Source organism: Aulonocara sp. 'chitande type north' Nkhata Bay, unplaced genomic scaffold (genome assembly GCF_057382095.1).
Source record: "Aulonocara sp. 'chitande type north' Nkhata Bay isolate Kocher_YH1m ecotype deep benthic unplaced genomic scaffold, A_spYH_male_GT1.1 unmapped_scaffold_23, whole genome shotgun sequence".
Classification (NCBI taxonomy): Eukaryota; Metazoa; Chordata; class Actinopteri; order Cichliformes; family Cichlidae; genus Aulonocara; species Aulonocara sp. 'chitande type north' Nkhata Bay.
In genome coordinates, this window is record NW_028234355.1 from 749,393 (window position 1) to 763,806 (window position 14,414).

General features: G+C 41.1%; 1 protein-coding gene across 3 annotated transcripts; it reads right to left on the minus strand.

Annotated features, from left to right (window-relative positions):
• Positions 1-3,468: 3,468 nt before the first annotated feature.
• LOC147300610 (uncharacterized) lies at positions 3,469-12,716 on the minus strand. 3 transcript variants are annotated; one of them, XM_086285049.1, is made up of 5 exons: positions 12,576-12,716; positions 10,816-11,253; positions 8,431-8,694; positions 7,122-7,385; positions 3,470-6,076 (listed from the first exon to the last, which is right to left on the minus strand). In XM_086285049.1, exons 2-5 carry the CDS (start codon positions 11,021-11,023, stop codon positions 4,491-4,493), a joined length of 2,322 nt encoding a protein of 773 aa, XP_086141175.1. In that variant the 5' UTR covers positions 11,024-11,253; positions 12,576-12,716; the 3' UTR covers positions 3,470-4,490. The 3 variants fall into 3 exon arrangements, with proteins under 3 accessions (XP_086141176.1, XP_086141175.1, XP_086141177.1); XM_086285050.1 differs by lacking the exon at positions 12,576-12,716 and having other exon boundaries at positions 3,469-6,076; positions 10,816-11,073; XM_086285051.1 differs by lacking the exon at positions 3,470-6,076 and having other exon boundaries at positions 7,114-7,385.
• Between the last annotated feature and the right edge of the window lie 1,698 nt (positions 12,717-14,414).

A 14,414-nucleotide genomic window follows, 5' to 3' on the forward strand; every position in this document is an offset into this window, starting at 1 on the left:
ACACAAGTTTCTGAACTCTGCATGAGGGTTTCTCCGACGAAGTGAGGGCCGTGAGGCACAGCTCCCCGTCCCCCGGTGACCCTGCTAGGTCCACCTTCTTAGGGAAACCCTCTGCAGAGGAGCTGACAGAGCCAGGAACTTGTGAGTTGCGTGTGTCCACTCAGGCATCATTCATGCTTGTTCTGTAGGCAGTTCCTGTCAGAAGGAGGAGGCGCAGCAGGAGCGTCGGGGGGCGGAAGACGGTGCCTCAGTGCCTCTCTCCTTCTGACATTGTTAAAGAAAACACAACAAATTTATAATTATGTAGATAATTACATGTAGATAATGTCCTCAAGTTCTTTATAACCACTTTTTCCTCTCTCTGTGTTTGTTTCTCGTTCGTTGTTGTGTGTGTTTGTGTGCATTTGTCTCTTTCAAACAGGTGCCGGTCCTCACCTCTGCAGTGCTGCCGTCTCCTGTAGCGCTGCATGGTTCTAAGCTAAGTTTCCTTTCCTTTTTCTGTTCTCTCAGATTTGTCCTCAGGTTTGAAGTGTCTGTGTTGTGCAGCTGGTCTGGTCTGTCTCTAGACAGTTCAGGCTTCACCCACTAGTTAAATGGTGGAGGCTCACAGCGACATACTCAACACACAAGTTTCTGAACTCTGCATGAGGGTTTCTCCGGCGAAGTGAGGGCCGTGAGGCACAGCTCCCCGTCCCCCGGTGACCCTGCTAGGTCCACCTTCTTAGGGAAACCCTCTGCAGAGGAGCTGACAGAGCCAGGAACTTGTGAGTTGCGTGTGTCCACTCAGGCATCATTCATGCTTGTTCTGTAGGCAGTTCCTGTCAGAAGGAGGAGGCGCAGCAGGAGCGTCGGGGGGCGGAAGACGGTGCCTCAGTGCCTCTCTCCTTCTGACATTGTTAAAGAAAACACAACAAATTTATAATTATGTAGATAATTACATGTAGATAATGTCCTCAAGTTCTGTATAACCACTTTTTCCTCTCTCTGTGTTTGTTTCTCGTTCGTTGTTGTGTGTGTTTGTGTGCATTTGTCTCTTTCAAACAGGTGCCGGTCCTCACCTCTGCAGTGCTGCCGTCTCCTGTAGCGCTGCATGGTTCTAAGCTAAGTTTCCTTTCCTTTTTCTGTTCTCTCAGATTTGTCCTCAGGTTTGAAGTGTCTGTGTTGTGCAGCTGGTCTGGTCTGTCTCTAGACAGTTCAGGCTTCACCCACTAGTTAAATGGTGGAGGCTCACAGCGACATACTCAACACACAAGTTTCTGAACTCTGCATGAGGGTTTCTCCGGCGAAGTGAGGGCCGTGAGGCACAGCTCCCCGTCCCCCGGTGACCCTGCTAGGTCCACCTTCTTAGGGAAACCCTCTGCAGAGGAGCTGACAGAGCCAGGAACTTGTGAGTTGCGTGTGTCCACTCAGGCATCATTCATGCTTGTTCTGTAGGCAGTTCCTGTCAGAAGGAGGAGGCGCAGCAGGAGCGTCGGGGGGGCGGAAGACGGTGCCTCAGTGCCTCTCTCCTTCTGACATTGTTAAAGAAAACACAACAAATTTATAATTATGTAGATAATTACATGTAGATAATGTCCTCAAGTTCTGTATAACCACTTTGTCCTCTCTCTGTGTTTGTTTCTCGTTCGTTGTTGTGTGTGTTTGTGTGCATTTGTCTCTTTCAAACAGGTGCCGGTCCTCACCTCTGCAGTGCTGCCGTCTCCTGTAGCGCTGCATGGTTCTAAGCTAAGTTTCCTTTCCTTTTTCTGTTCTCTCAGATTTGTCCTCAGGTTTGAAGTGTCTGCGTTGTGCAGCTGGTCTGGTCTGTCTCTAGACAGTTCAGGCTTCACCCACTAGTTAAATGGTGGAGGCTCACAGCGACATACTCAACACACAAGTTTCTGAACTCTGCATGAGGGTTTCTCCGACGAAGTGAGGGCCGTGAGGCACAGCTCCCCGTCCCCCGGTGACCCTGCTAGGTCCACCTTCTTAGGGAAACCCTCTGCAGAGGAGCTGACAGAGCCAGGAACTTGTGAGTTGCGTGTGTCCACTCAGGCATCATTCATGCTTGTTCTGTAGGCAGTTCCTGTCAGAAGGAGGAGGCGCAGCAGGAGCGTCGGGGGGCGGAAGACGGTGCCTCAGTGCCTCTCTCCTTCTGACATTGTTAAAGAAAACACAACAAATTTATAATTATGTAGATAATTACATGTAGATAATGTCCTCAAGTTCTGTATAACCACTTTGTCCTCTCTCTGTGTTTGTTTCTCGTTCGTTGTTGTGTGTGTTTGTGTGCATTTGTCTCTTTCAAACAGGTGCCGGTCCTCACCTCTGCAGTGCTGCCGTCTCCTGTAGCGCTGCATGGTTCTAAGCTAAGTTTCCTTTCCTTTTTCTGTTCTCTCAGATTTGTCCTCAGGTTTGAAGTGTCTGTGTTGTGCAGCTGGTCTGGTCTGTCTCTAGACAGTTCAGGCTTCACCCACTAGTTAAATGGTGGAGGCTCACAGCGACATACTCAACACACAAGTTTCTGAACTCTGCATGAGGGTTTCTCCGACGAAGTGAGGGCCGTGAGGCACAGCTCCCCGTCCCCCGGTGACCCTGCTAGGTCCACCTTCTTAGGGAAACCCTCTGCAGAGGAGCTGACAGAGCCAGGAACTTGTGAGTTGCGTGTGTCCACTCAGGCATCATTCATGCTTGTTCTGTAGGCAGTTCCTGTCAGAAGGAGGAGGCGCAGCAGGAGCGTCGGGGGGCGGAAGACGGTGCCTCAGTGCCTCTCTCCTTCTGACATTGTTAAAGAAAACACAACAAATTTATAATTATGTAGATAATTACATGTAGATAATGTCCTCAAGTTCTGTATAACCACTTTGTCCTCTCTCTGTGTTTGTTTCTCGTTCGTTGTTGTGTGTGTTTGTGTGCATTTGTCTCTTTCAAACAGGTGCCGGTCCTCACTCCTCAATTTGTTTCATTGTGCATATGGATGAAATATAATGTAGATAAATGGGACAAAGGTTGAACTGAATGTTAACATTCATCAGATCACAGCTCAGGTTGTGTCAAACCAGCAAGTAAAAACATTTTTGAGACACTAGAGGATGTTACCCTTCAGAGGTCCTAAATGTACTAAATGTAATTGATAAATATAAGTTATTAGCCAGTAAATGACTTGGCAATGTTCATGTAATACAAATTTATGTATTATATTTTTCCTGGAGGGCAACAAGATGGCAGCTGCAGTGTAAGTCAGACTGTGAAATAAAAGATCAAAGAAGACTTAAACAGTATTTAAATATTCAGGCTTTTTCAACATTTAGACAAATTGTGTTTGAAACTCAAACTAATCTGCTGCACACTTTCTCTAACTCTGCTGTCACAAGGACAGATACAGGAAGTCGCTCAAACCACATGAAACTAATCTTTATAGTATTTGTTTTATTTTACTCCAGAAGCAAAAGATGTTTTCCAAAAATGGGACAAACTGTTGTTTAATTTTATGGTTAGTGTGGTCCTGAGAGTCGTTGAGCTTGTCTTTGTTTTTTAGGGTCACAGGTTTCAAGCTGGTATCAAGGTGTGAATCAGAAGGGTTAAATGAGCCCCGCCTGGTCTCCAACGAGCCTGCCCCATAAAAGACTTTTTCTTTTGTTTCGGCCCAAATCATGTCTGTGGATCTTTTCTTTGTTAGTAACACTAAACATGTTAAAAGCTGAATTAAGGCTACACAGGGTTTATTTCCTCGCCCGATGAGTTAAATTCGTTACTAAAAAAGTTAAAAAGCTTAAATTTTCATGTTCTATTGCTGTGACACAGGTGAGTGGGTCAAACATGAAACAGGAAGTTGACCCAGAAAAGCACAGGCTGAGGAAAATGACTTAAGTGTCTTTATTGTAAGATCATAAACTTGTTATAACTAGTTTGTTGAATAAACTGATGGAAACAGGAACATGATGAAATCAATAAAAGTGCTCATTTTTGTGTTTTTGAATGTTGGTTGTCATTTATTTTATTCACACAAATGCAGTTTGGATAAGTGCTGATGGTCCTTTGTTAATTAAAACCAAACAATCACCATTCCAAGGTTAATCAATACCACTGAAACAGATAACAGACAATAGCTGAAACTATCTTTAATCAACAGTCAACTATTAGCTTCAATTAAACTGACTCAACCAATGAGAGCATCAAATTTGGATTATATGGTTTCAGCTAGGACTAAACCAAAAGTTGTATTTTTCATTAAGTGGATGAGAAAATAAAGCCTGTAAAGTTTAAAACTTTAATTTCATTTAATCAATGTTGAACTCTGAGATTAATCCAGTCAATTTTTATTTTAATTGTTACTGAAATGTTGAATTCACCACTGATGATAATGTTTTTCATCTATATGGATCCATTTCCACAACTTTTTGATCACCACTTCAGAACAACAACTACCTGGATACACAGGATCAAGACTGAACTCTGACATTAATCCAGTGAATTTTAACAACAGTCACGCTAAAGGACCATTTAATTGATTAAATCATGGTTAGTTTGTTACAATATGTGTAACATAACTGTTGTCCAACATGCAGCAAATTTGTTGGAGAATGCGGCTTTTCACCTGTGTGAATTCTCATGTGTCTTTTGAATGTTGATGAGGAAGCAAATCTTTTCTCACAGGTGCTACAAGAATACGGCTTTTCACCTGTGTGAATTCTCATGTGTCTTTTGAATGTTGATGAGGAAGAAAATCTTTTCTCACAGGTGCTACAAGAATACGGCTTTTCACCTGTGTGAACTCTCATGTGTCTTTTGAATGTTGATGAGGAAGCAAATCTTTTCTCACAGGTGCTACAAGAATATGGCTTCTCACCTGTGTGAATTCTCATGTGTGTTTTGAATGTTGATAAGTCAGCAAAACTTTTCCCACAGATGCTACAAGAATACGGTTTCTCACCTGTGTGAATTCTCTTGTGTTTTTTCAATGTTGATAAGTCAGTAAATCTTTTCCCACAGGTGCTACAGGAATACGGCTTCTCACCTGTGTGAATTCTCATGTGTGTTTTGACCTTTGATAAGGTAGCAAATCTTTTCCCACAGGTACTACAAGGGTACGGCTTCTCACCTGTGTGAACTCTCATGTGTGTTTTGAATGTTGATGAGGTAGCAAATCTTTTCCCACAGGTGCTACAGGAATACGGCTTCTCACCTGTGTGAATTCTCGTGTGTGTTTTGACTTCTAATGAAGTAGCAAATGTTTTCCCACAGGTGCCACAAGAATACGGCTTTTCACCTGTGTGAATTCTCATGTGTCTTTTGAATGTTGATGAGGTAGCAAATCTTTTCTCACAGGTGCTACAAGAATACGGCTTTTCACCTGTGTGAATTCTCATGTGTTTTTTGAATGTTGATGAGGAAGCAAATCTTTTCTCACAGGTGCTACAAGAATACGGCTTCTCACCTGTGTGAATTCTATTGTGTCTTTTGAATGTTGATGAGGAAGCAAATCTTTTCTCACAGGTGCTACAAGAATATGGCTTCTCACCTGTGTGAACTCTCATGTGTGTTTTGAATGTTGATGAGGCAGCAAATCTTTTCCCACAGGTGCTACAGGAATACGGCTTTTCACCTGTGTGAACTCTTAGATGTGTAATCATATTGTATTCATCCTGTAAAGTTTTTCCACACACTTCACATTGTACAGACTTGTTCTTTGTGTCCGTTCTACTTTTACTCGATGACACAGGAAGGTTGTCTACTCTTTGACTGTGACGTCTCTCATTCAGCTCTGTATTTCTAGTAGTTCCTGAGACCACATGCTGACTTTTTTCATTATCTCGGGTCTCTGCTTCAGGAGAGCTGTGAGAAAGGAGCTGCTCACTGTTTGGTTCTGGTTTACTGTAGGCACTTTCCTCATAAGCGGGTGTCACCATGAAGGTATCAGCCTCCTGCTTCAGCCCAAGCTGCTCTCCCTTCTGACTGCTGCCAAGTTCCTCCTTTTCCTCTTTAATCTGTGGATTCTCTGGTTTCTCCTGGTTCAGACTGGAGTTCCTCTCCTGGTTACAGACCTGCTGGTCTGTAAGAACCTCCTCTTCCTCAAAAGCATGCTGCTGTAGGGCATCTGAATGCACAAAGGGGAAAAGATGATAGTAAAACAAACATTTGAGAAAATATTTACTGGTCTGAACCATTAGCAGGTCTCTACATAGTGAGCCTGTTGCTCACATATACCACTAAAATTAAAGTCTACAAACGGGACAAATTATTTGGGCACTGATGCAAATGTTTAGTTCTGACACTCTTATTAGCAAATTTCAAAGTTCAGCTTCTTATGTCTTTGATATATAAAATAAATAGATGTTGTTTTTTGTTAAATGAATGTGGATGTCTGAATTGGCCGCAGTTACAAGAAGGCATGCTGGGGAAGAGCTCTCTTACACAGTAGTAACCGTTTTGGCTGTGCTTGAAATGCCATGAAAACACTCTTCTTGTCTAACAAATTTAACTTTAGAAACTCTGAATTCCATATTTTCCAAAACAGAATAGAAATATTTATTCATATTACCCAGACCTGTAAACTGTTCAAATTTACCATTTCCATGCTGCAGAGGAAACATAATTCTTTAACTTAAACTGATAACAGAACAAAATGAAACTTGTGTTGTTGACTTTGTGTCTCTGTGTAGATTTGGTCTGACCAGTGAGTGGAAATTTGAAACCCAGATGTTTCACGTCTTTCATTCTGGTGAATTTTTACGTACTAATTTTCACCGTTTTGCACAGGTTAATGGTGGAAATGTGTTTAAATAAAGAACAGAAAATCAGGCTGAAGAGATTCATTCATGTTGCTTATTACTTTTTGACCTTCAATTCTCTGACAGTTCATCAGTCTGTCGGAGGGTCAACACAGAAACACAGACAACTATTCACGCTCATATTCACACCTATGAGCAATTTAAAATCACCAACTAACCTAACCCGGCTGTTCGTATGTCTCTGGATAGTGAACAAGGGGAGAACATGCAAACTCCACACAGAAAGGCTTGGCTACTTGGTAGAGTCAAACTCAGGACCTTGTTGCTGTGAGGCAACAGTGCTAACCACTGGTCCACTGAGCTGTCTGTGAGTTATATTCACTTTTATTAAATCAACATAGTTTTACATACCTATTCTGTGTAACTTTATCACAGGTTTCCAGATGGTCTCCAGCAGTCTGAGCTGCTTTTTATCAGTCCAGACAATAATGCCTTCAGCCTCCTGCTTCAGCCCAAGCTGCTCTCCCTTCTGACTGCTGCCAAGTTCCTCCTTTTCCTCTTTAATCTGCGGAGTCTCTGGGTCCTCTTGGTCCAGACTGGAGTTCCTCTCCTGGTTACAGACCTGCTGGTCTGTAAGAACCTCCTCTTCCTCAAAAGCATGCTGCTGTAGGGCATCTGAATGCACAAAGGGGAAAAGATGATAGTAAAACAAACATTTGAGAAAATATTTACTGGTCTGAACCATTAGCAGGTCTCTACATAGTGAGCCTGTTGCTCACATATACCACTAAAATTAAAGTCTACAAACGGGACAAATTATTTGGGCACTGATGCAAATGTTTAGTTCTGACACTCTTATTAGCAAATTTCAAAGTTCAGCTTCTTATGTCTTTGATATATAAAATAAATAGATGTTGTTTTTTGTTAAATGAATGTGGATGTCTGAATTGGCCGCAGTTACAAGAAGGCATGCTGGGGAAGAGCTCTCTTACACAGTAGTAACCGTTTTGGCTGTGCTTGAAATGCCATGAAAACACTCTTCTTGTCTAACAAATTTAACTTTAGAAACTCTGAATTCCATATTTTCCAAAACAGAATAGAAATATTTATTCATATTACCCAGACCTGTAAACTGTTCAAATTTACCATTTCCATGCTGCAGAGGAAACATAATTCTTTAACTTAAACTGATAACAGAACAAAATGAAACTTGTGTTGTTGACTTTGTGTCTCTGTGTAGATTTGGTCTGACCAGTGAGTGGAAATTTGAAACCCAGATGTTTCACGTCTTTCATTCTGGTGAATTTTTACGTACTAATTTTCACCGTTTTGCACAGGTTAATGGTGGAAATGTGTTTAAATAAAGAACAGAAAATCAGGCTGAAGAGATTCATTCATGTTGCTTATTACTTTTTGACCTTCAATTCTCTGACAGTTCATCAGTCTGTCGGAGGGTCAACACAGAAACACAGACAACTATTCACACTCATATTCACACCTATGAGCAATTTAAAATCACCAACTAACCTAACCCGGCTGTTCGTATGTCTCTGGATAGTGAACAAGGGGAGAACATGCAAACTCCACACAGAAAGGCTTGGCTACTTGGTAGAGTCAAACTCAGGACCTTGTTGCTGTGAGGCAACAGTGCTAACCACTGGTCCACTGAGCTGTCTGTGAGTTATATTCACTTTTATTAAATCAACATAGTTTTACATACCTATTCTGTGTAACTTTATCACAGGTTTCCAGATGGTCTCCAGCAGTCTGAGCTGCTTTTTATCAGTCCAGACAATAATGCCTTCAGCCTCCTGCTTCAGCCCAAGCTGCTCTCCCTTCTGACTGCTGCCAAGTTCCTCCTTTTCCTCTTTAATCTGCGGAGTCTCTGGGTCCTCTTGGTCCAGACTGGAGTTCCTCTCCTGGTTACAGACCTGCTGCTCATCCAGATCCTCCTCTTCCTTACAGTCATGTTGTTTTGGGAGGTCTTGAGGAATAAAGAAACACAAGAACAATAATCACTATTGTGTGATACAAAAACTATATATTTTTTATATTTAGTGATTGTTACGGCCCTAGCAGGGCCTCCTCCTGAAGGTGAGCTCTGGGCCAGAGTGCCATGTGAGTGGTTACAGCTAGTGAGCTGAGAGTTTGTGGTGTTTGCCGCTAGTGAGCTGTGTTATTGTGGTTTGCAGCTAGTGAGCTGCTCTTTCTTTTTGGCTTATGTTTTACTTTATTGACCAACGCCTGAGTTTTGTTTGTTTTCTTAAATGGTGATAGCGGCTCTTTTAGTTGAGCTACTTTAATAAAACTGTTTAATTTAACCCGTTTGCCTCCTTAACTCTTTTTTCCTCACCCGGACACTTTTTGTTACTTCCCCCTCACCACCTAGACCCCTCAGGGGAACATAACAGTGATATAAAAACTAATATTTTTAAAAGCATGAATCAAAAACCAAGAAATGGTGATCAGCCTATCATATGACCCATTACGAGCCCCACGCACACGCACGCTCAGGGAAATAGTTGTGCACACTCACAGCAAGGATCCTCACTGTGAGCAAAGACACAAAGTTCACCAAACTAAAATGCAATGTGACCACCATGAAAACATCAGTGTGTGTAAGGAAGAGGACTCCCTTACTGTATTTATTTATATTGTATTGTCTGTATAGCACTTTAGAGCACACCTTTCACGTTATTAAAAGCACCTTATCAAGCAATTTATGAGCATTGCACTTTAAGCATGGATTTGCACACAAGAAGTTTAAATATTTGTTGACTATTTATTGGGAATTTTAGGGTCAGTTGGTGGCCTTGTTTCAGATCCTGCACAGCTGTTCCTCGTCAAGGAATGTGGTGGTTGTCTGTCAGGAGAGAAGAATGGTGATTGAGATTGTGATTAAGGTTTACCAATAAGGAAAACTAAGGCAAATGTGTGTGTGAAATCTAGGGATAAAAGTGGTGCAAATAAGTGTTTGTAAGTTAATGATTACTCACCTTTCTTGCCTGTGTCTTCTTCAAGGTGTTTGGGCAAATGTTTCCCCTGGGGTCCAGACACCATTTAAAGGTTCCGGGAGAGACCATTGGTAAAGAGAGTGTGGTGAATCTTTTTGTGCTTGGGTTTCTGGGTTTTTATAATATTGGGTTTGGGGTAACATTAAAGTGTGAAATATTTATTAATATGTAAATGTGAAAATGTATTTATGTATTTATTTATTCTTATTGATATATTGTGTACTGTGGTGGAAGGTTGGGATTTAAGAATTGACCTGAGAGTGGAATAATGGTTAAGTCTGTGACAGCTGAACATATTTAAGGCTGCCAGTTGTCATTAGAGGGTGGATTTTTTTTTTGTGCTGTGCAGAAGCTCGACAAGTTAATTGTTGTAAGGAGAGCCATACAGCAAATAAATACTTTGTTCCACTACACTTGCCTTGGTCTGTCTCACTGTGTTTCCAGCCGCTAAGGGCTGCCCTGTTACAGTGTGTAAAATCCTTTTTTAAATGAAACTTCACTTCAACTTCAGAGAAGGCTGTTAACAACTTGTTAAATGTGTATTCCGCTGACATCTAACTATATTTTACTGCACAATCTCAGTGTTTACAGATGATCTAAAACACTAATGCCTGATGTACTCAACATTGGAATCTGTTAGAGAAAAAATTGAAATAAATAAATGAATTAAAATGTATTAAAACCTAACCTATCAGTGACCATCGACCTGCACCAGTTCAACATAGTCCATCACTGAACATTGAACTACAGCACTGATAAATTCAATTTATTTATTTATATAGCGCCAAATCACAACAACAGTCGCCTCAAGGCACTTTATATTGTACAGTGGATTCTACAATAACAAATACAGAGAAAAACCCAAAAATCATATGACCCCCTTTGAGTGAGCACTTTGGCGACAGTAGGAAGGAAAAACTCCCTTTTAACAGGAAGAAACCGCCGGCAGAACCAGGCTCAGGGAGGGGCCGGGCCATCTGCTGCGACCGATTGGGATGAGCAAAGGATACCCAGTTTAACATATTCTAGTAAAGCTAATCATACTGAAGAATCTCAGCTTCAACAGCACATTGTTAAAAACATGTCCATACCTATGATGTGTGAGTTTCTGTCAGGTTTCCGGTTGATATCCTGTCTGCGTAGACGGTTGATCTCCTCCTCATACTGGATGATGGTTTTTTGAACCTCTGAGAAGATTTCTTCATAAACAGCAGTTAGTCTCTCCTTGATGAACTCTCTCAGATACTGTACTGAACTCATTGCTGCTTCAACTGAGACTGGGCGGATCAATACAAGCATCAATAGAAGTGACACAGATGTTAATATTGGTATCAGATCCACACTAACTTGACGGGATCAATACTTTAGCTTCTGTCTCTTCTCTAGGTTCAGTCCGCTTCTTCAGCAGCAGCTATGTCTGCAAACACACTGCTCCACTACCACAGTAGTGCTGTCCTCCTCCCTTCTTCTTTGGGGGTTGATGGCGTTTGACATATCAGCTTACAGATGCATTTATCCCACCTTCTGGACTGGAGTGTGAACAGGAGAATAGCAGGGAAGACAATTATATTCTTTCATCAGTCTTATAATTCAATACTACAATTTTCCATTTACGCCTAGATTTCTGGGTTTAATGTTTTCCATAACACGTTGTATGCCTGTATTAACCCTTGTCTGGCCCTTAAAAATGCATCCTTTTACGGCCCTGGGGACCAAAAATGGTCCCGCCCCAAAAAGTGCAATAAAAAGATTATATATTCATATTTTTTTCCACTTTAAATTGGGCGAAGCCGCTGCTGCACGCCGGAAATGAGGCTTCATTTCCCGTGTTGTGCCAAAAAGTGATTGTCTGCCAAAAAGTGATTTCCAATGTTTCTGTGTATTTTTTATGTGTAATATCTTTACGTATGTTCGTAAATAGACTTCGGTGAACAGGGTTTACAAAGGGGTTATATAGAGAATTAAAACAATATCTGTTTTTCAAGTATCTTTACAACTCTCTGCTATTGTACTTACATTATAACCAATCCGGTCCTTTATCCCCACTTAAAATATTTTTACAGAAATATTGTAATATTTGCTGCCATTTCTGCTGTCCTCTTGGCCAACTTACTCTTACAAAAGGCATTTTTAATGTTAATGAGATTTTTTTTAACTGTTTAAATAAAGGTTATATAAAAGTCACTGCCAAAAACTGATTGCGGCTTCTACCTTGTTACACGAATGTTGTTTGTGGCTCAAGATGACTTTATGTCATCCATGAGGGATGCATTTGACATATGTTTCACATATTATAGCCCAACAAGTTACTTATAGCAGTTTAAATACGAGCAATCAGTTTTTGGCAAATACCGGAAATCAGTTTTTGGCAGACAATCACTTTTTGGCACAACACCCGCCTGTCTGTGCAAGCAGCCCGCTGTTTTCCAGCAGGGATCAAATGTGGAGCAAGGGCGCCACCCGGTGGACAAATAAAAAAATTACAACTCTAAGGCCTCTTCTACAAAACAAAAACGAAACCTAAGCCGTCACCCAGATGTTAACGGTAATAATTCTGCAGTGAAAAATAGCGTTTATAATGGAAGTCAATGGGCCAAAAATGGTCCCTAGGGCTCTAAGGGGATGTGTATTGTTAGCTTAGCCACTGAAGCTAATTTTAAGGAAGTCAGACTTGAATTTTGAAATGAAATTATGCCAAACTTTTTTTAGAGAATTTGGCTATATTCCATTGAACACAGTGCAAATGGCTTGTAACCGAAAAACTAAAGGGACCAAAAATGGTCCCAGGGCCTAAGAAGGTCTCCCAACGTGCTTATTTATTGGTGTTGCTGCTGAATCTGGTTCCACTCACCAAACGACGGCCATTCTGGATTTTATGATCACTTGAAATCCCTCCTCCCGTTATCTTATTTCACCTCTACATCATCTCTCCCGCCAGCTACTTCTGCTCTCCTTTCACTTCCGTCACATCACTTTCCCGCCTGCTGTCCAGTCACAGCCTAACCGGCCAACCGCGCCCCTCCCCCTCCACTCCTGCTCTGCTGTGAGTTGTTGTTGTGTGGCCAAGAGACTAAACAGACGCCTTTGTTTGTTTGTTTTTGGTTTACAAAACTTATAGAGACAGTGTAAACAGGTCCGTACAACAAACCTGCGACATTACCCACAAACTGAAAGGTTAAGAAATACACTTTATTAACCTTGTTATTGATACAGTATTTATTACAGGTGCTCCATGCATTCTCCTGCTGTATATCATTAAGCAGGGCTGCCCGTTTGTCACCTATTCTGTTCGTAATTATTTTTATGGACAGAATTTCTGGGCGTAGCCAAGTGGCGGAAGACTTTCACTTGGGTGGTCTCAAAATCTCATCTCTGCTTTTCGTAGTTGATGTGGTTCTTTGGCTTCGTCGAGTGATGGCCTTTGGCTCGCACTGGAACGGTTCGCAGCCGAGTGTGAAGCGGTGGGAATGAGAATCAGCACCAAATCTGAGGCCATGATCCTCAACAGGTGGTGTGCCAAAAAGTGATTGTCTGCCAGAAAGTTGCTTATAAAGCTGCAGCGCCCAGATTACGCACGTTGACAGCTACTTCCGTGCGACTGATTATGAAAAAACAACAACATTTATGCATTTGTTATTAGACACAGGTATGCAGTTATGAAACTTTAACGTTTCTTGTAACCGAATTATGACGCTTGTCAGAAGTTTGCTTTCAGTGTGTAGCGCAGTCACGAATAACTACACGCATGAAATAATTAATGCCTACAGGTTTAGTATATATACTCTCGTTTATTATATTTGTTTTAATATTTTATATTTCATATGCATTCATTTTGTTTTCTTTGTTCTTTTTAAACATACTGTAAGAAGTTTGTAAGAATAAATCATTCCCATTGCCATACACGGGAGGTAACTCTAAAGGTGGTGGAAATTACGGCGGCTGGCTCGAGTACATAATGTCAGTGGCACAGGAAGGGCGACAGTATTGAGTGACCTCAAAGTGATAGTGCAGTAATGCGCCGAAAAGGATGCCAGTTGCCGTTAAGCACCGAAGAAGAAGGGGGGAAAAACACTCGAGTTGGTATGAAGGAGCAAAAATGTCGCGATTAAGAAATATTTTTTCTTATTCTAAATTGAAAGAAAACATGTCCAAAAGAACTCAAAGACAGAGAAAACTTTCCGGAAGCTATATAGAAGGGTAAAATGGCCTGGGTGTAGGACCAAGTTCGTCTAGAGCCTCTAAACAAGAGTAATTCACTTTTTTTAAATAAAAAAATGGCAACTTTGCTAAAGCTAAGTTTCGTCTTTGTGTTAATTATTTTTTTAATTATATTATAATTTAAAATTATTGTTTTTGATTGTCAAAAAGACTTCTGAATTATCAGTTGGTTTCTTTTTACTCAGTTCAACAAACTTCACTATTATTCATTAAAGTTCTGCATTCTACATTTATAAAATAACTTTTATCCTCAAAGTATGCAAGGTTTTATTGTTATTAATTATTATTTTGGGGGCGGGCGGGGGCTGAAAAACGCAACACTTTTGTACAAACACAAACACTGCAAGAAATCTACAGTGAGGGGAAAAAGTTTGACTGGAAGAACCTAACGCTAGAGTTGTAGAAATATCTTGGACTTCTACTATACATGGCTGTCATACGGCTACAGATATTTTGCTACGTATAACGTTAG